The sequence below is a fragment of the Callithrix jacchus genome, chromosome 15 (assembly GCF_049354715.1).
Source record: "Callithrix jacchus isolate 240 chromosome 15, calJac240_pri, whole genome shotgun sequence".
In the NCBI taxonomy this organism is placed as follows: domain Eukaryota; kingdom Metazoa; phylum Chordata; class Mammalia; order Primates; family Cebidae; genus Callithrix; species Callithrix jacchus.
In genome coordinates, this window is record NC_133516.1 from 34,740,736 (window position 1) to 34,765,867 (window position 25,132).

At 57.2% G+C, this 25,132-nt stretch overlaps 2 protein-coding genes across 2 annotated transcripts; both read right to left on the bottom strand.

Annotated features, from left to right (window-relative positions):
- Window positions 1-7,274: 7,274 nt before the first annotated feature.
- TLR9 (toll like receptor 9) lies at window positions 7,275-10,706 on the bottom strand. Its single transcript, XM_078351071.1, has one exon. It carries the CDS (start codon window positions 10,452-10,454, stop codon window positions 7,407-7,409), a length of 3,048 nt encoding a protein of 1,015 aa, XP_078207197.1. The 5' UTR covers window positions 10,455-10,706; the 3' UTR covers window positions 7,275-7,406.
- Window positions 10,707-14,872: 4,166 nt separating this feature from the next.
- Window positions 14,873-25,116, bottom strand: TWF2 (twinfilin actin binding protein 2). Its single transcript, NM_001433506.1, is given in 9 exon segments — window positions 14,873-15,464; window positions 15,924-16,045; window positions 16,180-16,330; window positions 17,113-17,238; window positions 17,371-17,475; window positions 17,691-17,786; window positions 18,195-18,373; window positions 20,657-20,734; window positions 24,890-25,116. Coding segments are annotated over 9 exon segments (1,050 nt in total). The 5' UTR covers window positions 24,915-25,116; the 3' UTR covers window positions 14,873-15,296.
- Between the last annotated feature and the right edge of the window lie 16 nt (window positions 25,117-25,132).

Genomic DNA, 25,132 nt, shown 5'->3' on the forward strand with positions numbered 1-25,132 from the left:
TTCTCGTTTAAGTGGTGGCTCTTTCTGCTGTTGGCTACTGAATAAAATTTTTCATTGGCTGGACACAGTGGCTCACACCTGTAATCAGAACACTTTGGGAGGCCGAAGCAAGAGGATCACTTGAGGTCAGGAGTTTGAGGTTGCAGTGAGCCCTGATTGCTCCGCTGCACTTCAGCCTGGGTGCCAGAGCAAAACCGCCTCTAAAATAAAATAAAAATAATAATTTTCATCATCCCTTTAAGTTCTGTCTGTATTCTAGGAGTGAATAAACTGAGTAAAGTACTGAAGCTCTGGTAATGGCTTCAGAGCAGGAGTGGCAGAACCTCCCACTGCTTAAGCCCTACTGTCTCCTTAGTGCCTATGGTATCCAGTGGCTGACCCAGCTGCACCCAGCAACTGAACAGTTTTCAAAGAGTGATACCACCTTGGCAGCCGGTTTCACTTTACACTTCTCACTTCAAATCTTCAATGGGTAGTTGGTGCTGCCCAGCAGTTCTGCAGCAGCTGCCTACCCCCGACTTTCCCTTTCAGCTACTGCCTTGACCCCATTCTTCCCTGTGAAAGTCTGGGTGTCAGAAGACTGGCTTGTCTGTCACCACCCTGTCCCCCAGCCTGTTGGCTTCCTGCTCCTGTAGTTGTGTCCCATCCAGCAAAAGCGGAGGGGTTTGTGCTCCTCACCCTGCCTCTCTCCATTTGTATTTCAGGTCCTGTTGCTCCTTGCACAGTCCTGCAGCCATCTCTTCGCTGCAGAATTTCTACTTCTCTGCTGGTTCATTCTCCTTGGCCTGCAGAGACTTTGTCCCCCTTCTGAAAAGCAAGCTCTCTCTGTCTAGACCCCCTTCTTGCTGCCCCTGTCTCTCTGTGCAGCCCCTGTTCTGAGCACTCTTCCCCACTCATCCTTGCATCCCTGTTCTCTAGGAAGGCTGTTCCTCTTACATCTGCCTCTATCTTGCCAAGTCCAGTGGCCAGTTCTGTCTTTATTAGATCTCAGTGCTATTTGAAGTGGTTGTCCTTGGCCTTTTTTTTTTTTTTTTTTTTTTTTAATAGAGACGGGGTTTCACCATATTGGTCAGGCTGGTCTTGAACTCCTGACCTCAGGTGTTCCGCCTGCCTCAGCCTTCCAAAGTGCTGGGATTATAGGCATGAGCCACCACGCCCGGCTCCTTGGCCTTTTTGAAGCTTCTCTTCAAAGCTGCTGTGCCACTAACCTCTGCTGATTGTTTTCCCCCCACCTCATGAACTGATCTTTGGTCCATTTGGCTGGTCTTCCTGTGAATGTTGATGGCCTCACCAGGCTCGTCTCTTAACTGTACTCAACTCCCCCACACCACAGAATCTCTCCCAGCCCTGGGCTTTAAGCTGATCTGTGCACTGCCATCTCTGCCTGGGTGTCAAACAGGTACCTCTAACCACACAGGTACAGAGGGCACCCCAGGCCTGCCACCCCTCCCTGCCTGCTCTTCTTGCCCTATCATCATCTGGCCAGGCACCCAGACCTCCTAGGTGGAAAGCAACCCTTTCCCTCACATGCACACTACTAGCAAATCCTGTAAGTTCCACCTCTGAAGTGCATGTCAGGCCAGTCATGTCTCATCCCCTCCACTGCCATCATCCTTGTCATGCCACCATATGGCATCTACCCAACTCACCCCAACAGCAGCCTGAAAGATCTTTCCAAAATAAAATCAGATGGCCAGGCGCGGTGGTTCACGCCTATAATCCCAGCACTTTGGGAGGCCAACGCAGGCAGATCACAAGGTCAGGAGTTCAAGACCAGTCTGGCCAATATGGTGAAACCCTGTCTCTATTAAAAATATGAAAATTAGCCAGGCAATCCCAGCTACTCAGCAGGCTGAGGCGGGAATCATTTGAACCTGGGAGGCAGAGGTTGCAGTGAGCTGAGATCGTGCCACTACCCTCCAGCCTGGACAACAGTGAGACTCTGTGTCAAAAATAAATAAATAAAATCAGATTATGTACCTACCCTGAAGAAAACGTTCCTGGGTCTTCCAGTCACACTCAGATTAAATTCTAAATTCAGGCTGGGCATGGTGGCTGATGCCTGTAGTCCTAGCACTTTGGGAGGCTGAGGCAGGAGAATTGTTTGAGCCCAAGAGTTTGGGAGAGCAGCCCGGGCAACAATGGGAAATCCTGTCTCTGCAAACAATTTAAAAATTAGCCAGGTGTGGTGGCATACACCTGTAGTCCCAGCTGCTCAGGAGGCTAACACAGGGGGATCGCTTGAGCCCAGGTAGTTGAGGCTGCAGTGAGCTGAGACTGCACCTCTGCACTCCAGCCTGGGTGACAGAGCGAGACCCTGACCCAAAAACTGTAGGCCAGGCAAGGTGGCTCATGCCTATAATCCCAACACTTTGGGAGGACAAAGCAGGTGGATCACTTGAGGTCAGGAGTTCGAGAACAACCTGGCCAACATGGTGAAACCCTGTCTCTACTAAAAATGTAAAAAAGTAGCCAGGTGTGGTGGCGTGCACCTGTAATCCCAGCTACTTGGGAGGCTGAGGCAGGAGAATTGCTTGAACCTGGGAGGTGGAGGTTGTAGTGAGCCGAGATCACACCACTGCACTCCAGCCTGGGTGACAGAGTGAGACCTTCTCAAAACAAAACAAAACAAAAAAAACTAAATTCCTCACACAGGCTGACAAAGTTAGGATCGAGGTCCCATCCAGTTCTCCAGCCCCATCTTCCTCCTTTGTTCACTGTGGGCCTCAAATACCCAGGTTCTTTGCAAATTCCAGGCCCTGGTGTGAGTCATGCTTTCTCTGCCAGAGTGCTTCTCCCCTGGATCATGATGTGGCTGCTTCTCTTCACTCAGGACAAGGGTCCCCAGGGAGACTGTCGCTAAGCATGCAGCTAAGGCAGACAGTCTTGCGGTCTCACTATGGCTTGGCCTCTGCCACGATGCCCTTCAGAGCTCTGGTCACCACCCACAATGACTTTTCCCCTGCTGACCATTTGCCCTGTTGTAATATCATCTCCCCGAGGACAGGTGCCCTGTCTTCTTACTTCCGTATCCTCAAAGTCCAACAAAGTACCTGATACATAGTGGGTGCTAAACAAATGTGTACTAGATGAATGAAAAAGAAACACAATGGCAACAGGTCAAGTTCACTAGAAAGACTGGGAGAACTGAAGCAAAACCAAGCAGCTGGAGGTGAGCAGAGTCCTTTGACCTTGCTCCCTTCTCGTAGCTCTAGAAACAGCAGCTGAGTTTTCTTCTCTCTGGACAGAGTTGGGCTGGCATCCCTTCCCAGGAAGCTGGCAATGGGCCTGGGGCACATACCCTTAGAGCTCAGCTGAGTCACAGTCCCATCAGATAAAACCATACATCTAGGCAGGCTACAGGGCTTGATGGAAACCACATCACCCCAGCCATGATTTGGTTCCTTCATGCTCAGGAAACGAGCCTCACTCAGCGTTCCCGGCTCTGCTGCCTCACAGGAGCTCTCAGGGCTTTCCACTGTCCTTCACATTCCCACGCCCAGGACCCCCTTTACCTCCTTCAAATGGGATTGTTTTCCTCCAGCTGTGGTAACGTTGCTGCCCAAATGCTTAGGAAGACCCACTCTTCCTTCGTAAGACCCACAACCAGCAGAAGCAAGGTCCTCAGGCGCATGTGCCCCTCCCTGCTTCTTGGTGTTGTGAGAACAAAGAACTGGGTGATCTGTGGGAAGCAGGTGGGATTCGTGAACTGCTTAAAAATGGAAGTTTGAGCTGGGCACCGTGGCTCACACCTGTAATCCCAGCACTTTGGGAGGTCAAGGCAGGTGGATCACTTGAGGTCAGGAGCTCAAGACCAGCCTGGCCAATATGATGAAACCCCGTCTACTAAAAATACAACAAATTAGCCAGGTATGGTGGTGCACGCTTGTAATCCCAGCTACTTGGGAGGCCGAGGCAGGAGAATCGCTTGAACCCAGGAAGCAGAGGTTGCAGTGAGCCAAGATTGCACCACTGCACTCCAGCCTGCGCAACAGAGCAAGACTCTGTCTAAAAAAAAAAAAAAAAGGAAGTTTGGCTTTTATAAGCAACTCTAGTGTGAAATTAAAGTTCTCTAAGGGTATTTAGAAGCCAAGGGCATTAAATAAGGTGTCCTAGAGGGAAAAGGGCAAACTGTATTTGAAATCTTAGTGAACAGACATTCCTCTCCTTGAAGTTTTCCTCCTATCAGGTTGCCTGAGTCTTTGGCCCGCTCCTCTACTTCCGTGTGTTGGGGAGCACTACTGCAGTGGTGTGATCTTGGCTCACTGCAACCTCTGCCTCCCAGGTTCAAGCTATTCTGCCTCAGCCTCCCAAGTAGCTGGGATTACAAGCATGCACCACCACGAGCACTTTCTGCTCCCCAACACAAGGGGGCGACACCAGGTCCATGGACTTTCCCTGGTCCTGCTCCCAGAGAGAGCTGCTGCCCCAGCTTCATGTGCCTCTGATGCAACTGCCTCTAAACCTTGTCAGTGCCCTGGGAGGGGTTCCTGGCCCAGGAGGATCATATTCTGGATGGAGAGAAACACAGAAGCCACATCAGTTGAGGGTCCTGCATGTAAATCCCATCACGTAATAACTGAGGCCCGGCTCTGTGTTTCAGACCTCTACCCTTATTATATGAATCCTCCAACGTTCTGCAGAGTAGCACGGCTCATTCCCATTTATAGAACAAGCAAGCAGAGGTTCTGGAAGGGGAGGTCACCTGCCTGAGACAACCCAAATGGCAGAACTGGCAGGCAGGCCCAGGCAATCTGGCCTAAGTCCTGTCTCTTTCCTGGCCTATTGATGGGCGAGGATGGCTGCCGTGTGGAGGAGAGGGCCTGGAGCCACCCCTAGCATCCTTCCTGACTACAGTGCAGTGGGAGCTGCCTCCCATCCAGCCCCACCCTGGCACCGCTCCAACAACTTCCTGCAAGACCTGAGAGAGTGGAGCTCAGCCTCTCTGATCCCATAGACCACACAGAGCCAAGTGCCACAGACCCCCAGACTCACTTGAGCCGAACCCAACAGCCCTCCACCGTGCTTCCTCTCCAAATACTCTCCTGCTTCTCCAGCCCCAAAAGCATCAGGACTGTGAGCATGGGTGGGGGGTGGGGAGATGGAAGGTCCACTGGGAACTGCCAGGGGGCAGGCCTGGAAATCCCAAGAGAGGCGGATTTACCTCCCACATGCAAAATATGGTTCCCTGGACGGGACTCAGTTTCCAGCTTCCTGTTCCTGCCCCTGATTGTGGCCAGAATAGTCTCAGAGCCACTCAGAAGGGGAATCCCCTAGACTCCAGCCTGCTGGAAAGGACTATTATGTTCTTTTCTCTGCAGGTAGCCAAGAAAGAACAGGTTGGGTCAGAGCACACACAGGGCACAGGGCTTCCGACTGGTAGGTCAGAGACCCTCCTTCTTTCCGATGAGCAGATATCAGGGAACTCCAGCCCACCATAGGAGCCCCCGTACCCAAGTCAGAAAGAGGATGCAGCCTATTCTTCCCTCACAGCTATGCCCTGGGGAGTGAGGCAAAAGCAATCCCCCAAGGGCTGCCCTTGATCAGCTGACCAAGATAGCTATCTGCTGCCAGCTCCTGCCCTCCCCTCCAGAGGCCCTGAGTGGCCGAGCAGATCTCAAGCTGGCCTGGGCAGGCCACACTGGGCCCCAGCCCAGAAATATGCAGGCTCCGACCTGTCAGCCTGCATATTTCTCCCCTACTCCTCAAAGGGTAGGTTTGGCTGTGGTGACATTCTACATTGTCAGTTGCCAGCCTGGGAGAGGGCCCCTCGGGGGCTCCAGGCCTGACACTCCTCATGGCTCCACAGAGTGTGGAGGAGATCCAGCTGTGGACAGACCCTGACCTCTCCACACACTGGTCATCAAGGGCTCGCAGCTCTATCCTGAAATCGACATTATCAAATACAGCGGCCAGGCACGGTGGCTCGCACCTGTAATCCCAGGATTTTGGGAGGCCGAGGCAAGAGGATTGCTTGAGCCCAGGTTTAAGATCAGCCTGGGCAACATGGTGAAATTCTGTCTCTACTAAAAATATAAAAATTAGCTGGGTGTGGTGACACATCCTGTAGACCCAGCTACGTGGGAGGCTGAGGTGAAGCACTTGAGCCTGGAAGGTTGAGCCTGCAGTGAGCTGTGATCCCACCATTAAATTGCACCCCAGCCTGGGCAACAGAGTAAAACCCTAGCAAAAAAAAAAAAAAAAAAAAAAAAAGAGGCCAGGCTTGCTGGCTCACACCTATAATCCCAGCATTTTGTGGGGCTGAGGAGGGAGGATCACTTGCATCCAGGAGTTTGAGATCAGCCTGGGCAACATAGTGAGACCCTGTTTCTACAGAATAAAAATAAAGTTAGCTGTGTATGGTGGTGCACCCCTGTGGTCCTAGCTACTCAGGAGGCTGAGGTGGGAGGATTGCTTGACCCCAGGAGGTCAAGGCTGCAGTGTTCATGCCACTGCGCTCCATCCTGGGTGACAGAGTGAGACCTTGTCTCAGAAAGAAAAAAGACAAAGACAAAGAAAAAGAAAGTAAGAAAGAAAGAAAGAGAGAGAAAGAGGAAAGAAAGAAAAAGAGGGAGGGAGGGAGTGAAGGAGGGAAGGAAGGAAGCAAGTGGCTTGCCTAGGTGTCTCTTTAATATCAGAACAGAGAGACCCAGCATGCACCTGGAAAGAGAAAAGGAGTGGATTCTCCTACAGTCTTCTGTGCGTCCCAGCTCCCTGCTGCAGGGATGCACCCACAGGCCTTCCTCTCCCCAGCCTGAACCAGCCTTCTCCACTTGGCACAGGCATGGCCACTAAAGGGCATAATCACCCCTCCGCCCTCACCGCAATTCATTCTCCCCTTCTGCTTTGAAATAAGCAGTCCCCAGAGCTGCTACCGCTCAAGACTTTGCTGAGGACCAGAAGTGAACTACCTGCAGCTTCTCTGCCTTCAAGGTATTCCAGACCAGTGGGTGAGGGAGACAGACACCTGAGACCCATACACAACAAAGTGGTGCTGGGCCAAGTCCAGCAGGAGCTGCCCGGCTCTGCATCAGAAAGGTAGGGCAGGACACTCTGGGAGGAGCTAAACGGGGCCCTGCTCTCTGGGAAGGACCAAGACTACATCCAGTGACCATCATCAGACTCCCCAGAGAGCTAAGCTTAACAGCTTCCTCCCCTGCAGACCTCTGTCCTGTCTTTACAGCAATTTTCCCTAAGCTGCTTCGTGGAGACCTGGAGAATTCTCCCTTCCCTTCTCCCACCCATGCTTCCAGTAAGTTCAGGGTTAGCCATCTGGCCTTCAGCAGCATTTATTGAGTGTCTGCTCTGTGTCAGCTGTAGGGTGAGGGAGGCAAGCAGAAGAGGAGCAAGGCAGGCAGAGGTGCAGTGAGCATGGAGGCGGTGCCGTGAGGGACTCTGACTCAGGGTTATTCGGTCGTGGGTCCCTGGCAGAAGTTTCGGTTATAGAAGTGGTGGTTGTCCCTGGTCAGGGCTATACCCAGCTGAGCCCAGAAGCTGCGCTGACCGCTGGGCTGGTTGGGCCACAGGAGGACACTCTGGCGGCAGAGGCGCTGGCGCAGCCGCACGTAGCGGGAGCGGTGGGCTTCGGGACTCAGGATCACCAGCACCACAACATCTTTGCGGTCCTCCAGCAGGCGCTGCTGGGCCAACAAGAAGCTGGCGCGCAAGAGGCCACTCACCCGATCTGTGTGGGCCAGCACAAACAGCGTCTTGCGGCTGCCATAGACCGAGGCCCACAGGTTCTCAAAGAGGGTCTTGCCAGGTAGCCAGTCACGCTCTTCCAGGCACAGGCGGAGTGCCCAGCGCCCACGGCGCTCCTCCAGCTGCCTCCGAAGCTCATTGTACACCCAGTCTGCCACGGCGCTCTGCGCCTTGTCAAAGACCACGAAGGCATCGTAGGGCAGGGCATCCTCACCTCGTCCACCTCGCCGCCCCCACCGGGGAAGCCAGGCCAGGCCCAGGTAGAAGCAGTACCAGAGGTCCCAGCCACAGAGTTGATGCAGCAGGGGCACCCCCAGGCCCAGAGCCACAGCCAGCAGCGAGAGGCTGAAACAGTCCCGGGAGAGGGCTTCATCCAGGCAGAGGCGCAGGTCCTGTGCGAAGATGCTTTGGCCCTGGAGCTGGGCGGGACTGCCACACCTCACCCGGCTGGGCAGGCCAGGCACGGCAGCCTGCACCTCCAGCAGGAAGTCCACAAAGGCCGCCCCGCAGGCGCAGTGCAGAGGGTTGGTGCTCACATCTAGTATTTTCAGGGCACCCACCAGGGGCCCAAACCAGGAGGGGTCCACTGTCTTGAGGGCATTGGCGCTGAGGTTGAGCTCTCGAAGCTTCTTGGCATTAGAAAAGAAGCCCGGGGCCACAAAGCTGATGCTGTTGCTGCTGACGTCCAGCTTCCGGAGCCGGGTCATGGCAGGCAGGCTGCCATTGGTCAGGGCCTTCAGCTGGTTTCCTGCCAGGTCGAGGGCTTCCAATTTGCTCAGGAGGGCAAGGCTCTTCCACTTAAAGAAGGCCAGCTTATTGTCACGGAGACGCAGCACCTGCAGGGTCTTGGGGAGGTTGCCCAGGGTACGGGGCAGGAGGGTGTGCAGGCTATTCTGGGACAAGTCCAGCCAGATCAAGCCGCTCAGTCCTTGGAAGAAGTGCAGATAGAGGTCTCCCTCGGCCCACATCCGGCCCAGCGCATTGCCACTGAAGTCCAGGGCCCGCAGCGAGGTGCTGCAGAGCTGCGAGGACACTCGGCTGTGGATGTTGTTGTGGGCCAGGCTGAGGTACCGCAGGGTGCGCAGGTGGGCCACGAAGCTGAAGTTGTGACCCACGCCCTGCATGCCAAAGGGCTGGCTGTTGTAGCTGAGGTCCAAGGCCTCCAATCGCGGTAGCTCTGTGAACGAGTGCTCGTGGTACAGGTCCAGCTTATTGTGGGACAAGTCCAGCACGCGCAGATCAGTCAATGGCAGGAACTGCGAGCCATTGACCGCCTGAGTGATGCAGTTGTGGCTCAGGCGCAGGCACTGCAAGTGCGAGAGCCGGGCAAACATCTCCGGTCGCACGGTCACCAGGTTGTTCCGCGACAGATCCAAGGTGAAGTTGAGGGTGCCGCAGTTGGCCATGAAGTCTTCAGAGCTGGGAGTGTCCACTGGGGCTGGAGCAAGGTCCCCAGGCTGCAGCCAGACCTTCTCCCCACCGTCCGCCTCTCCTGTGGTGGCCGCCAGCTCTGAAGCTCCACTGATGCGGTTGTCCGACAGGTCTACATGGCGCAGGCCGGGGAAGGACCCGAAGATGTCGAGCTGGGCTTGGTTGATGAAGTTCATTTGCAGATGCAGAGTCTGGAGCCTGGACAGGCGGGCCAGCGGCCGGAGCGTGGTCTCATCCAGCGAGCGGAAGAAGATGCCGTGCATGTCCAGCTCCTCCAGTGAGAACAGGCTCCCGAAGGAGGGGGCCAGAGACAGGTGGGCAAAGGACACCCTCTTTTGGTAATTGAAGGACAGGTTGAGCTTGCGCAGCTGTGTCAGGCCCTGGAAGGCCTTGGTTTTGGTGATGCATTCGTAGAGGAAGTTCTCACTCAGGTCCAGCACTCGGAGGTTTCCCAGCCCGTGGAACCAACTGGCATTCAGCCAGGAGAGAGAACTGTCCTTCAACACCAGGCCTTCAAGACGGCTCAGGTGGCTGAAGGTATTGGGGTGTAGCTGGGGGAAGTGACGAGGGCACTCCAGGCAGGGGTTGGGAGCGTGGTCGCAGCGCCGGCAATTCCCACCCACATCGAGACCACGCAGGGCCGTCAGATTGGCCAGGTCCCCAGGCGCCAGTTTGATAATGTGGTTGTAGGACAACAGCAGATACTCCAGGCTGGAAGGCAGGTTGCGGGGCACCACGGTGAGGTTGTTGTACTTGAGTGACAGGTGGGTGAGGTTGCCCAGGCCAAGGAGGGCACCCGGGGCCACTTCCAGTGCCTCCCTGCAGGGGTTCTTGTAGTAACAGTTGCCATCCATGAATAGGAAGCGCAGGGCATGAAGGCCAGCCAGGCTAGCAGAGTCTAGCACCAGGATGTTGGTGCGGCTGAGGGTCAGGGATACGAGGGATTTGGGCAGTGCAGGCACAGCCGTGATGCTATTGTAGCTCAGGTTTAGCTCCTCTAGGGTGGGCACAGCCAAGAAGGTGTTGGGCTCAATGGTCATGTGGCAGGGGAAGTGCATGGGGCTGAGGCCAACTGGCGGGCAGTTCCACTTGAGGTCGAGACGCCGCAGGCTGGGCAGATGGGCAAAGTCAGAATCATGGAGGTGGTGGATGCGGTTGGAGGACAAGGAAAGGCTGGTGACATTGCCCCGGGGTGCTGCCACAGAGAAGTGGGGCACCGACTTCAGGAACAGCCAGTTGCAGTTCACCAGGCCATGGGGCTGAAGCTCACAGGGTAGGAAGGCAGGCAAGGTACCCAGGGCCAGGGTCATGGCCAGCACCATGGCCTGCACCAGGATAGACAGCGGGTGCAGGGTGCTGCGGCAGAAACCCTGTGGGGGTGGGAGGGCTGTGTGAGTGGCTGGTCCCCAGCCCCACCTCCACCCACTTCACTTCATGGGTATCTTCCAGCATCTTCCAGTCCCTCTCTCCAAGCTCTCACTCAGAAGTTCTTCCCTGTTTGCCAAGCCCCCTTCCCATCCTCCATGGCTTGTGGGGAACCTGAACTCAGTCTCAGATCCAGCCATGGACTCAGAATTAGGCCTTGGAACCAGGACTGAGACTTGGAATCCAGACTCATGATCTGGAGCTTTCACTGTAACCAATGCCTAGCTATCCAGCAGGGTCAGGCAAGGTGGCCCACAGCCCCCCTGGACTCTCCCGACTTTCTCTTCCTGCTCTTGAGTAAGGTGGCATCTGGCTCTCTCCCCTCCAGCTGCCCTGAAATCCACTCTCTGCTCTCCACCAGCCTCCCCTCAACCCCTTCCTTTCCCTTTGGCGGAAACCCAGGCATGGATAAGAGTCTCCCACGATGGTCCAGGATCCCAGGGTCCCTGACCAGGGTGGGTACTGCACAGCTCCATTACTCTCTGCCCGCCTCTCCCAGCCCGAGAACCCTTGCCCTATGAGTCAGAACAGATGGGGGGAGGGGTGGCCAGCAAAGCACCAGGCAGAGCCCAGCCCCAAGCTGCAGGCCCAGTGAGACCCAAGCCCAGGCTCCAGCCGCAGCTTTGTCACTGCCTCAGCCTCCCTGTGCCCTCTCCGGGTTTGGGTCTCTGCTCAGAAGAGGGCTTCAGTGGCCGGGCACAGTGGCTCATGCCTGTAATCCCAGAACTCTGGGAGGCCGAGGTAGGCAGATCACCTGAGGTCAGGAGTTTGAGATTAGCCTAGCCAACATAGTGAAAAACCGTCTCTACTAAAAAATACAAAGAATTAGCCAGGCGTGGTGGTGGTGGGTGCCTATAATCCCAGCTAGTCGAGAGGCTGAGGCAGGAGAATTGCATGAATGCAGGGGGCAGAGGTTGAGGTGAGCTGAGATTGTGCCATTGCACTCCAGCCTGGGCAACAAAAGCAAAATTCTGTCGAAGAAGAAGAAAGAAGAAAGAAGAAAGAAGAAGAAGAAGAGGAAGAAGAAGGAGGAGGAGGAGGAGGAAGAAGAAGAAGAAGAGAAGAAGAGGAAGAAGAAGAAGAAGAGGAGGAGGAGGAAGGAGGAGGAGGAGCAGGAGAAGAAGAAGGCTTCAGCTCTGCTGTGTTTGGGGTTCAGTGAGTGTCCCAAGGGCCATGTGGGTGACAACCCGTTACTGTTGCTTGCAGCTGCCAAGCCCACCTCTCTCCCAACACCTCCCCAGGATGTCCCTTCTCCAGGGGACTAAGAGCTGTTGTCCTACCATGCTGGGGATCAGGGACTTCTCCAGGGGGTGGCGGGCAGACTGGACAGCAGCCGCAGGGAAGGATGCTTCACATTCAAGGTCCCTTCCCACAGAGGCAGCAGTGGCTCAGAGAATAGAGGAAGTGAGACTTTTACCCCAGCCAAGTAGCTCCCCCTCCACTCACCCTGCCCGTGGTGAGGAGGACAGGGTCCCATGAGTCAAAGGCCATTTGCATAGTCAAATGGCAGACAGCCCCTTTACCTCTTCCTCTTTCCACTCCCCCCTCAGACAGCCTACATCCCATGAGGGCTGCGCACCTGTCCTCCACCAAGCCCAGGGTGAAGCTAAGGCCCGAGCCCAGGCAGAGAGCAAGGAGAGATGGGAATTCGGGTAGCAGCAGTGGCGGGTACACCTGTGCTGGGCCCTCCCCATTCTCAGAGGACTCTCACCCTCAGGCCTTGGCTCCCACACCACAGCTGGTGCCCTCAGGACAGTGGCTCCCGACTTGTCCTTCCCTGCTCTTGTGGGCGCCACTTCGAGTTTTGCCGAGCCTCATTCGCAGAGGGCTGGGGTGTAGCTTGAGCAGGAGGCTGGGGTGCACCTGCCTTCACCACAGCCTTGCAACCTCTTCCGGAAACAAGACCTCCTCCGCATTCCCAGAGCCCCTGGGGTCCCATCAGAGCACACACCACGTCACTCCAGACGGGGCTCCTAGAGGCCAGGTATGCACTGGCCCAGTGGGGCTCCCAGCTGGTCCTCCCCAGCAGTTCTTCTTATAGTCTTTCTGACCTAGGTGACAGGACTCAGATTCCTCGGGCCCAAAGCCTCAGGTGACCCCAGGCCCCTCAGCAAGTCCTGCTGGCTCCACCATGCTGAAGGATGTGCCCACAGCCCGCCACCCCCATGTCGACCAGCCCCCATCCTCTCTCCCACACCCACGCAGGTGCTACTGCCTTTCTGGCTGTCCTGCCCTGCTCTCCACCCGCAGCTGGTCATCTTCAAACCCTGGAGGGACCTGTTCAAACATAAGTCACACGGGGTCCTTCCTCTGCTCAGACCCCTCCCCGGCCGCCTCAGGCGTCAAAGCCACAGTCCACGGATGGCCGAAAAGGCCCTGTGGGACCTGCATCTGCTGGCACACTGGCCTGCTTTCAGTTGACTGAGTAGCCCCCATGCACTGTCCTGCCTCGGGGCCTTGGGATGTGCTGCCCTCTCTGCCTGGAAGCTCTCCCAAGCCTCACATGGCCCCTCCTTCGCCTCCACTGTGTCTCTGCTTCCATGTCACCCTCTCAACAGGACCATCCAGTCCTCTTACAAATCTCCCACTCCAGGTCTAGCACCCTGAGCTCCTTTGCCCGCTCTGTTTCTCTTGCCCTAACATTTTCTGTTAGCACACCGGATCATTGATCTTTCATAGTTCATTGTATATTGTCTTATTCCCCTGCTGGAATGTCAGCCTCTTGAGGGAAGTGATCTTTTATCTGCATCCCTAGGACCCAGTATGGTGCCCAACACATAGTAGGTGCTTGACATCTGCTGAATTATGAGTACCCAGCACTCAGCTCTGGGCAGCACAGAGAGGGTGTTTCTGAGTGAAGCCTGAATAAACAAATGGGGTTGATGCTGGGATGAGGCAGGGCTGTACATCTGCCAGCCGGCTCCCCCAGGCCCACTCTGGCTGGGTGTCAGGACAGGCAGGCTCCAAGGCAGGGGTGATGGCATCGTCTTCCTGCCCACCTGGGAGCCAGTGTTTAGGCTGGGCAAGGACAGCCCCTCCCCTGGGTCCTAGCTAGGGTCTGGGCTATCCTCTCTACAATTCTAGGGGCTTGAGCAAGGGCTCAGAAAGGTACCGGAGATAGAATGCTGCCCTAAGCTAGGAGGGAGGGCAGTGCCCACTCAGCAGCTGGGCTGCAGGCATCGCCCCACGCTTCCGCCCCTGCCTGCCTGGGGTGGCAGGCGCCTGCATTCATTCCCTCCATCCACCTTTCTGACTGTCCTGCCCTGCAGGCACACACCGAAATTTTGGCTCCTGTGGAACCCCAAGCGTGAGACTTTCCCAGAGTCCCTTGGACCAGGGACCCAGATTCCCATACCCAGCAGTGGTCCTGCCTCCCTTGGAGGGAGAAAACCAGAGAGGCCAGTAGGCTGACAGTGGGGTCTGCACACACACGTACAGACCCATGCACATGGACACACTCAGCCTAGAGACACCGATACCAACGTCCACAGAAACAGCTGTCCTGGCCTCAGCCCAGGGAGGCTGGGACCTTCGGGGAAGAGCCCTTATGCCATGCAGGAGGCTGCAAAAACCCCCTCTCAGAGATCCTTGCCCTAATTCCCCAAACCTGCCAACACATGACCCTAACACCCCACATGGAGTGTGGCCAAAAGGACCTCAACAATGTGATTAAGTTCCCCACCTTGAGGTGGGAAGGTAGTGGGGGTGGGGAGGGTGAATGCAATCACAAAGTCCTTTATGAAATGGAGACAGAGGGAGATTCAACTCCAAAAGGCCATGGGAGCCCAGAGGCCAAGGTCAGCAGAATCACAGATGTCACCTCTGGCTTTGAAGGTGGATGAAGCGGCCCCAAGCCAAGGAATACAGGCAGCTTCTGGAAGCCAGAAAAGGCCAGGAGACAGGTTCTCCCAAGGGGCTCAGACAGAGCCTGCCCTGCTAACACCTCCACTTTGGAAGTGAGATCCATCTCAGTCTTCCAGCTTCCAGAACTGAAAGAGGATACACTTGGGTTTCTTCTAAGCCACTAAGTTGGTGGTAATTTGTTACGGCAGCCACAGCAAATGAACATACCCAGGTCCCCCATGTCACGAGGGAGGCGCGCCTGCCTCTCAAGAGAGCTCCTGTTGACTGGGAGACTGGAGCAAGGCTGCACCCCTCCCCCCACAGACACAGCCTCTCCCATACAGCTGGAGGCAGAGCCGTGCTCCACCTCGAAGGCCGGCAGTCCCCTCTCTCCCGTTGGGAGAGGACAGTTATATGCATAGGGCTGCCCAACTCCCAGGGCCAGAGGCAGTCTCAGGGCCAAGTGCAAGTCTTGATTTAAAAATATTTTATTCTTTAGAAAATACAGCATTCATCCATCCCAAACTGCAGTGACCCCTGCCCAGCCCTGGCTGACCCCACCTTTTATGGCCAAAGGCTTCTGGGCTGTGCTGGGACCCTAGTCTCAGCTCCCTGGGAGGCCAGGTTCATGACAGGCCCCTGATCCAGCCCCCTTGAGCCAGCCAGGCAGAGTTCCCGGACACCCTGGGCACACAGATGAGACGCAGGGACAGCAACAGGGAAGGGTCACAAAACACCAGCCCAGTGGCCCTCAGAAACTGCAAGTGTGTTCAGCTGCCAGCCTTCCTGCCCTCCTGGAAGCACTTTCCTGGGGCCCAGGAAGGAGGATGGTGGCAGGGAGCAGAAGGCGGGCAGCCCCACAGTCCACACGCGGTGGCTGGCCCAGCTCCAGCCCCCTAGCTGTCATCCCCATTCTCCCCGGGGCCTCGAATGAGGCGCTTGTGGCCCCGCTTGCCCCCTGGGCCCTTGGGCTTGGCGAAGGCCTGCTTGAAGGCATGTTGCTTGGGGTGCACCTCGTCGTAGAGGAACTCTGCCGTCAGCTCTGCCCCATCGCCAATCTCAATCTGCATGGGGCAAGGCAGTGGTCACCCCAATGGTAGGGGCTCTGACACATACCACCCCTAGTAGCTCCCACTCCTGGGGTATCCCCTGATCTCACATCGTAGCCCTGGGGTCTCCTGGGGTCTCCCCTTGAAACCCCACCTGGAATGCCACCCTCAGGAACACAACAGCTTAGGGCCTGCTGCCCTGCATGCCTCGGACTCTGCTTGCTGGGGTCACCTCCTCCCTGTCTCCAGGTCCAGGGAAAGGACATGACATAGTAGCCACGACTTGGGCATTTCTGAGCCACCAATCAGCTGGGCAGTCTTGGGCAATACATGTCACCCCTTGGGGCTCAGGTTCCCTGTGATCAACATGGCAGCAACGATTCCTGCTCTGCCATCATCTCAGGACCCCAACGCCCTGCATGGAGATCAGGGTGACAGGGCCCAGGGAGACGAGGCCCTGGGGAAGACGCCTACTTTCTTGGCGATCTCCAGATGGAAGTCCTGCTCCACGGAGTCGAGGAGGCGGCTCTTACAGCTGGAGTAGAGCATGCGCTCCTTGATGCTGCACTTGTACCCCGGCATGGAGTAGATGAACACTGCAGAGGACAGGAGGTGAGCTGGGGAGGCCTGGGAAACCTGCTGACCTTCATGCCCAGAGCAGGCCCGCCCCACCACAGACCAGCCCTGCCCACCCAGCCACAGGCTTGGCGGCCCTGCCATGGCCACTTACCCACAGACTCGAGGGGGTCACCCTCATGGGTGTGCTTGTAGAGGAAGAAGTGGTAGCGGGCAGCATCTCGGGGCACCCGGGAGGGCAGCTGGGCCACATCCGTGGGCTCTGTGTGCACCAGCCCAATGGTCTCCCGCTCCAAGTCCAGCTTCTGACAGGGGCCAAGGGGAGACGGGAGAGCACCAGGTTGGGGTGGGCCCAGGCCCCTTTCCCTAAGAAGTCTCAAATAGGGTTAGCTGGTGGGCAGGAGCCTGACATGACCTCCCTCTCCCAAGACTCCCCTGCAATGGCCATCCCTCTATGGGGGTCCCCTCTGAAGAGGACAGTCCTGGGCCCAGCCCCAACTCTGCCCCTTTGAAGGCTGTACTGGAGAAGGAACTCCCACCAAGGGTAGAAATGGCATGGGACAGAATGGTGTGGAGGGTCTCGACCTCCAGGAGACACTGCCGCTGGGCCAGCCCGTCCTCGAGGCCAGGCCTCTGGAGGAAGCACGTTGGAAGGGAGGAGCTGTTTTGCTTGAAAGGGGCAGCCAGAATGGCCAGAACAGAAGGACCCTGCCTAGGGCTGCTCAGGAGACTGCAGAAGGAATCTGGAACAGAAAGGGGCTTGGGGCTGAGGGGTCAGTGTGACCCCAGGGGTATGTGTGGAAGGCAGAATGGGGCAGTGTGCTCACAGGTATACCTGCGTATGGGCAGGGCCTGGGGGAAAAGGGACCAGAGCACATCTATGTGCACACAGTGGCTACAGCTGGGACGGAATAGGGAGGGATCAGGGAGGGGTGAGGCGGACTGTGTGTTCCCTCAAGCATATGGACGAGCTGAAGGGGACAGGCTGCAGGCTGGTGGGGCAGGGACTCCATGCACATCTGCGCATGTGCATGAGCAGGAGTAGGGGTGGCAGCAGCGTATGCCAGGGTAGGGAGCAGGCACCCACCAGCTGGATGTAGTTGACTGTCTTCTGCTTGAGCTGCTGGAGTGCCCGCTGGGCCTGGGGCTGCAGGGGGAAGGCGAGGCCCTGCAGGGTCTGGTGCTTGCTTTCCACGCTGATCTCTGTCTTCACCTATGGGCAAGGGAATGGTGAGGGAGCCCCTCACCAGCTCAAAGCACGTTGTGGCTCCCAGGCAGCACAGGCTGCCAGTGGGCCTGATATGACCCTGAGGGCTCAAGGCTGGGACCTCTGCTCCCCACCCACCTCGTTGATGCGAATCTGCTGAAGCTCTCTCTCGGCCGAGGTTAGCGGGGCAGGTGCTGCACAGGATGACAGGTGTTTCTGGTACCCAGCAAAAGAGAGGTCATCCTGGGGGGGGTGGGGGTGAATGCTGAGCCATAAATGGGTACCTGCAGGGGGCGGCTGGAGGCAGCCCACCAAGTACGCCAGCTTGCAGCCCTTGGACTCCCCAAGCGCCCCCATCTTCCTCCTAAGGCTGGCATTGTCTTGCTCTCTGACCCTGCACAGTGACCTGTCTCTGTGGGCCCGGGACTGTGTCCCAGTCAGTCCTGACTTAAAGTTACCTTCACGGTCCCAAAGAGCTCATCCTTGATGTGGCCACCTCCAAACTCCTTTTTCACCGTGGCCCGTGTGGCCGCATACAGCATCTTCAGCCGCACCTGAAGGGCAAGGGCCAACTGTGAGAGGCCTCTGGGCAGGGCTGCCTCTCCCGGAACAGGCAGGCACCTCTGGAGGGAGCCGGTAGGCTCACTGAAGCCGCACACCCAGCAGAAAGCCAGGCCGGGGCGAAGGAGCAGCAGGAGGCTCCCACCAGCAGGGGGAGCCCTTGCCCAGGCCAACCACAGCCTCCAGGAGCCAGCCAGGCTGGTGCCCCAAGGGCGTGAGGTTCCCAGGCTTCGGGCACAGGGCCTTGTCCCTCTCTCAGACTCCCTGGGGTAAGGCCTGATGACTCTTCACCCGTCCTCCAGGGGCAGGCCTGGGTCCTCTCCCAGATCCCCCAGGGCAAGGCCTTGCTGTCCCGCTCAGCCCCAGCTCCCCTCCTCATTGCCCGCTGGCCCAGGACTCACGGGGGAGTTATCAGGTGACCACGAGAGGAAGAGCCATTCAAAGCCCTGAGCATTCTGAGAGTCGAGGCGGTAGAGCAGGTAGCAGGGCTGCTGGGCGTCCAGCAGTGGCAGCACAGCCCTGTCATAGTCCTGGTCCCAGCGGCCCACTGGCTCCTGCGAGGCACCCAGCACGAGCTGCTCTGAGGGCAGAGGCCGGGTGAGCAGCCAGCTCCCAGGTCCCACCGAGCCTCCCGCTGCAGACCTCCAGCCTCGCCATGGCTGCCCAGCTGGCTCAGAGACACCAGCCACCCTTCACCTTCCCTGGAGCCCCCAGGTTCCAGACGTGGGAGGCTGTGTGGCTGAATGAGTGAGCAAGGGAGAGCACAAAGCTGCCAGCTGGGGGCCACCCTCCTGCACATCCCCACGGCGTGCACACCTGCACACACACCCTCGCACAAATCACCAACACAAACAGCCACACAAAGACAGGCAGCCATCAGCCCCTCACGGACTCCCTTGAACCCCACTCCCACTGCACAGCTGCTCAGCCCACAGTCCCCATGAAACTGATTCCTGCTCCCCTTTCCCCTGGGGCTCCAGCAGATGAACTGCAGCAGACCCCCCTCAGGACAAATGTGCTGAGGGGCAGGTCACAGCCCCAGGCCACAGGGACCTTCAGGAACAAAAGCCTCTGGGAAGGAGGGGCAGGAGCTCCTACCAGACCCTGCACAAACGGACATCCTGTGGCCAGCTGCCAGCTGCGGTCCCCTCAAAAACATCACAGATCCAAAGCAGCCACCATCAAAGTGCCTAAGCCTGACAGGACAGGCCTGCCAGCTCCGTGGCTGAATGGAGCATCCAGCTGCACTTGCCAGCTGGGATCTCACCTGGAAATCAGATACCAGCCTGGGTGTCCACAGGTCCAGACTGGAGCAAGAACTGAGGCAAAGGGGTGATCAGATGGCTGGGGGTCCTGGCACCAGCCCACTGGGCCCTCCTGATGGGGGCAGGGGCCCCAGTGCCTAGACACCCCAACAGGCCAGGCCCTCTGAGGCCTCAGTTTCCTCACCTGACCACCCAGAACTCAGACAGGATCAGTCACAGTGACTTCGAGTAGTCATGGTCTGTGTCGGTCCCCACAGCACTGGCAACATTTGTTGCTAACATTTTCTTTTTTTTTTTTGCTAACATTTTCAGACTGGGAAATTTTACGTAAGAAGTAGAATTCTCAGCTTCTCTAGAAAAACCAGGCCCTCTGGCCACATTGAGGCCACCTCAGTTGGAGACAGACAGTGGCTGCCCACTGAACGCCTGGACCCTCCTGGGCACTCCTAGGAATCCCAACCATTGTCATGCAGAACTGAGATAAAAGTCAACCCAGCGATTCCTCCTGCTTCAAATCTGCAGGGACATCTTGTCTGGGAGGCGACAGGGAGAGCCAAGGACTGGGGTCAATGAGCGCAACTGCCTCTTTAGGGGTGGGGTGGCTGTGGTCTGCCCACATGATGAGGTGGCCGTCACTCACATCCTTCCACAGTGACCCCTGCCCAGTCTCTGAGGGCAGCTTTTTGAGACCCTGGGCAAAGCACAGCTTGGAATGGCAGACCCTGCTTTGAGCCAACTCAGTGTATGAAAAGTCAGCCAAGCACCAGGCCCATTTGGGCAGCCATCCAACGTGCCCACTGCTGAATGGCTCTGAGAAGAGCTGGGAGGACTTCTGGGGGGCCTGACCCACCCCAGTCCCAAAGTCTGTACCCCTCACCCAAAGGAACAGTCCCTTGGCATGGAGGAAAGGGGAAAAAGTCCTCTGTCCTCTACCTCTGACCTCCCAATCCTCCTCAGTTTAATCCTCTGCCTCCCCAAACCCTCCCCACTTCAGGCCTCAGCTCAAGTCCCAGCACCCTCAACACTGCCCCCTATACAACTCCCAGGTCCTCAGGGGCCAGGCCAAGGCCCAGCCAAGCCTAGAACCCTCCCACCCTGCTCTCAGATGAGCCAGATACTCGTCCCTTCACCCCATCATGGGGGCACTTCTGAGAGAAGGGTGCAGGATCTCCTTAGATGTCTCCACCGCGAGCAGCTGAGCCAAGCCAGGCCACAGACAGATAGGGGCCGGTGGCACCAGCCACATAGAGCAGTGCCTGGATTCACTTATCCCCTGCCCCTCTGCCCAGCCCAGCTCAGCATCCTGATCAGGCCCATCTGAATACCCAGGCAGTCTCTGGGAGGTGGCAGGACCCCAGGACAGGGCTCTGTTTGCTGACCCCAGCTTCAGCTTCCTGCTCTGCATAACGGGTGACAATCACACCCACCTCTGATGCTCCCCTATGAGGCTCTCCTTTGTCAGGATGGCCTAACACCTGTTTCCAGAGGGGAAGATTTAGGCCCCTGGCAGGCCAGGGGCCAACATCCACCATCCCCCACCCATAGAGGCAGCTGAGTCCAGCCCCAAGCCTATTCCCTGGCCTGTGGTGGGCACTCACCGTCCTCAATGACAACCTTGATGAGCCGCACAGAGCCAGCCCGTGCCTTGGCAAAGAATTCCTTCAGCTCTTCCGTGGCTATAAGAACAAGAAACATGGTGGGGGATGAGTGGGCAGAGTGGACAGAGACGAATATGGAGCCTGCTCTGTCCCGCAGGGTCTGGTGGCTGAGCTGGGAACCAGGTTAAATACGGCCCCCCATGTGACTGGGAACCTGAGACAGCCACTGAACGCAAGCTCCCAAATTTAGCCAGCAGAGATGGCAGGCAAGTGGCTGGCCGGCTGGGGTAGGTCTGGTGACAGGGCGGGGTGGGCAAGGAGGGGACAGCCCACCCGAAGACGGGGTAGGCTCTGGCATAAGCCAGGCCAGCCACAGTGAATAGCCTCCATCTGCCCCCTGCCTCCAGGACGGCCGAGCTGTGAGCTGGCCTGGGACACACTCAGCACAGTCATATACACAAAGGAACATACAGACAAATGCCCCCACTGTGCCATGACCACTATGTATACACACACACACACACACACATAGCTCAATCCAGCATGTGCAAATGTAACAGATAACACACATGTGTGACAGAGAAGCAGAAATGCAAACACCAGCCAGACATGTTGGCTCACGCCCCTGTAATCCCAGCACTTTGGGAGGCGGAGGCAGGTGGATCACCTGGTGTCAGGAGTTCGAGACCAGCCTGGCCAACATGGTGAAACCCCATCTCTACTAAAAATACAAAAAATTTGCCAGGTGTGGTGGCACACACCTGTAATTCCAGCTATTTGGGAAGCTGAGGCAGGAGAACTGCTTGAATCCAGGAGGTGGAGGTTGCAGTGAGCAGAGATTGTACCACTGCACTTCAGCCTGGGCAACAGAGCGGGACTCTCTCTCAGAAAAACAAACAAACAAAAAAAGGAATGCAAACGCCCTCATACATTAATACACACTCAGCTGCTCAAACGCAAATGGACACACACGTTTAGATATGCAAACACACACAGAGATACAGTCCCCAGCTTGCTAACACGCACACAGGCAGGCAAGTGCAGAGCTTGGCTGAGATGTGTGTGCAGGCAAGAGGATGTATCAAAGTGTACACAGAAGCACATGGACACAATGACACCTGTGTGCACAGCCCCAGCCCTCCAGCCAGACTGTCTAACCCTGAGGCCCCAGGAGCCCCAGCCAGCCCAGGCACAGCACTGTGGGGGACAACACACCCTTAACCCTCAGGCAGTAGGGACAGATTCCAGGAGGAGAAGTGGCCCTGAAACTTCCTAAGAGACTCCATCTTGGTCCTTGGGCTATAATGAAAGGTGAGAGCCAGTGAGTGACTAAGAACCCCAGGCAAGAGGTGAGGACCATGGTGAGAGCGCAGAGCCATAAGTGGTGGATCTCCTAGTGGATGGGGAAACCACAGTCCACGTGGGGAAGGACCCTGCTTGGGTCCCTGGGTGAGCAGGGCTAGGCCAGCGTGACCTTGAGGCTGCCCAGGGGTCAGGGGAATTCTGTCAGGAACACAGCTGGAGGCCTGAGGTCAGAGAATATTTATAGGGCCAGGACTGGGCAACTCAGGGATGGGGTGGGGGGGCCTTTAGGAAAACAAACTCTGGTCATGTCCTCAGGTGCCCCCCTTTGCAGAGTGACTGTGAATCTGAGACCTCAGGCTACACACCACCCTCCAAGGCCACTGAGTGGGCTGGGGCCCAACTGAGTTCAGCAGACCCTTCTCAGAGAAGCGTGTCATGGAACTGTAGCAGGTGGACACCATCCCACTGGGCCAGGACATAACTTTCCATAGGCAGATCCCAAGCAGGTACCTGAGGCCCCAAGCCTGGCCTCTGGGGCTCCACCTTTCCTTCAGCTGTGTGACCCCTGACCTCTCTGAACTTCAGTGTATAAAACTGAGATAATGGCCTGGTTCCTGCCTGTAATCCCAGCACTGTGGGAGGCCCAGGCAGGTGAATCACAAGGTCAGGAGATTGAGACCATCCTGGCCAACGTGGTGAAACCCCATCTCTACCAAAAATGCAAAAATTATCTGGTGGTGGTGAGCGCCTGTAGTCCCAGCTACTCGGGAGGCTGAGGCAGGAGAATCGCTTGAACCAGGAGGCAGAAGTTGCAGTAAGCCAAGTGCAGTGCCACTGCACTCCAGCCTGGGAGATAGAACAAGACTCCATCTCAAAAACAAGACATAATAGCCCCAAACTTTGCAGGGCTGTGGTGAGGGATAAATGGGAGAAAGGGCTTGATGATGGCAGCCTTTATTAATGACAATTCATCTTTTATTATGATAATAACAGCAAGCATGGCTGTGCTGAGCTGCCCCTTCTACCTGCCCAGACTTTCCCAGAAGAGAGGCCAAGAAGCTCCCCCAAGGGACAGACCAACAGACCCCTTCTAGTATTACCAGGGCAAACTGACACCCCAGCAGAGGAAGGCACATCCCTGCCCACCCCAGCCTCTACACCTGCCCAGCCGCCATCAATAATCCAGAGGCCAGGCCTGGGACACTTAAGCCTCTATTATCAATGATTCATGAACACCCTTCCTCCGGCTCCAGTGAGCCTCAGGTTACAGGCCCCTTCCCTGCCCTGCTCTGAGGTCAGCAGATCCACACCTACGGTCAGGACAGGGTTGGCACTTGGTCCTCCAGGGTGATCTCACCTGCCAACTCCCCTGCCCAGAAATGAGAAGGACTGGGCAGCTCACAGGCGGAAGGAGGGCTGGGGGCAGCCCAGTCCCCAGTGACCCCCTCGGTGGGCCTGTCTTCCTGTGGGAAATGAGGGAGTGCGGCAGCAGGGAGGGGGTGTGGGGTGGTTAACTTCCTGGGATCTCCTCCACTCGGGTTGGAGGCTAGGAGGCAGCAGCTATGACCAGACAAAGGGGAAGGAAGAAGCCGGCCAGGAGGCCTTTCCCTCCTGTGGGGCTGAGTCATGAAGCCCGCCTGCCAGCTCCTCCTGGAGAAAGGCTGGCCCATCTGGGAGGCCTGGCCCTGACCCAGGCCCCTGCCTTCGCCGGCCAGGGAAATCTCAGGGCAGTCCAGCCACCAAGTGGCCACAACCGCACCAGGATTCAGGCGGTCAGGCAGGTCGATGGTGGCAGCCCCAGGCAGGGGATCCTAGTGTGGTGGGAGGGGTGGCTGATGGCCAAACCCGCCAGGCTGTCTGGGCAAACAGCCTGGGCCTTCCCCACAGGCCAGGCAGCCCTCCCAGGCCAGTGACAGATGAGGACACTGAGGCCCAGGTAGAGTTAGAGCACCTGGCTCCTGGCCATTGCTTCTCTCACAACCAGTCCAAGAAGGAAATTGGGACCCCTGGGGGAGGAGGGGTATGATGCTAGGGGATGGTGAAGCTTCCTAGGAGTTGGGCGTGGGTGGGAGCCGGCCTGGATTATTTAGGGCCAGGACTGTCCCCTATAAACCCCATATCTGGACCTCTTCCCTGTCTGCAGCTTGGAGCTGGGATCTTCCAACTGGACTGAAGCATACTCAGAAGGTCACAGTGGAACATGGGAGGGAGGTCAGAGGTCAAGGTCAGATAGGTAACTTTCTCCATCCCACTTAGAAGGCTCTGTCCCTGGTTTTCCCTAGCCTGGGGAGAGTGTGAGTGTCCTGGGAGGAGCAGAGGTCAGGGCCCCCTCCTTACACACATACACAAGCCCATTCAAGTCATACAGACACATCCAGTACATGTATCCTTGGCAACAAATGCACACTGAGCTGCGCTCCAACTGTGCACACACACACCCACACACGTGCACACTGCATGAAACACTGATGTCTAAAGAGGGTCCTATGGGACCTACAGTGTGCATTCAAACAGCCAGTAGTGCCAGTGCATGAGTGACCCTAGATGTGCACAACCAAGTCACATCCAGAGGTGCACACGCAGGACGGTACACAGGAGACGTGTGCACATGCGTGTACACCCACTCCCGGAAAGGAGCAAAAATATACAGATGGGCACACACACGCAGGCACATTCACCCCCAGATAGGCACAGAAATTTCCACCCCAGCTGTGTACGTACATGTACACCCACTCCCAGCTATGCACAGCACGTCCGTACTCCCCCACGATGTGCCCACCCCAGGCGACCCGCGGCTGCAAAAGAGAACAGGAAGCTTCTCCTGGCTGGTGCGGGGTGGAGGGAGGGGCTGAGAGCCGGGGAGGGGGCGCTTCCGAGAGCCGAGACCCAGGCCCCCTGCCCGCCCACCCGCCTGCCATCCGCCCTCACCATGGATGCCCGTCTGGTGCGCCATGGCTCGGCGCTTCGCTCAGTCCACCCCGTCGGCGCCCTCCGCTTGGCCCTGGCTCGGCTCCGCTCGCTTGGACCAGAAGAGGAGAAGGATGTGGTGGAGGCTATAGAACCTCGCGCAGCTTCCCGGGCGGTGCCGCAGGACCCGCCCCCAGCGGCGCCCCGCCCCCGACAGGCGCGGCCTGGAGGCGGGGACTCGGGGCCGCGCATGCGCGCAGCGTG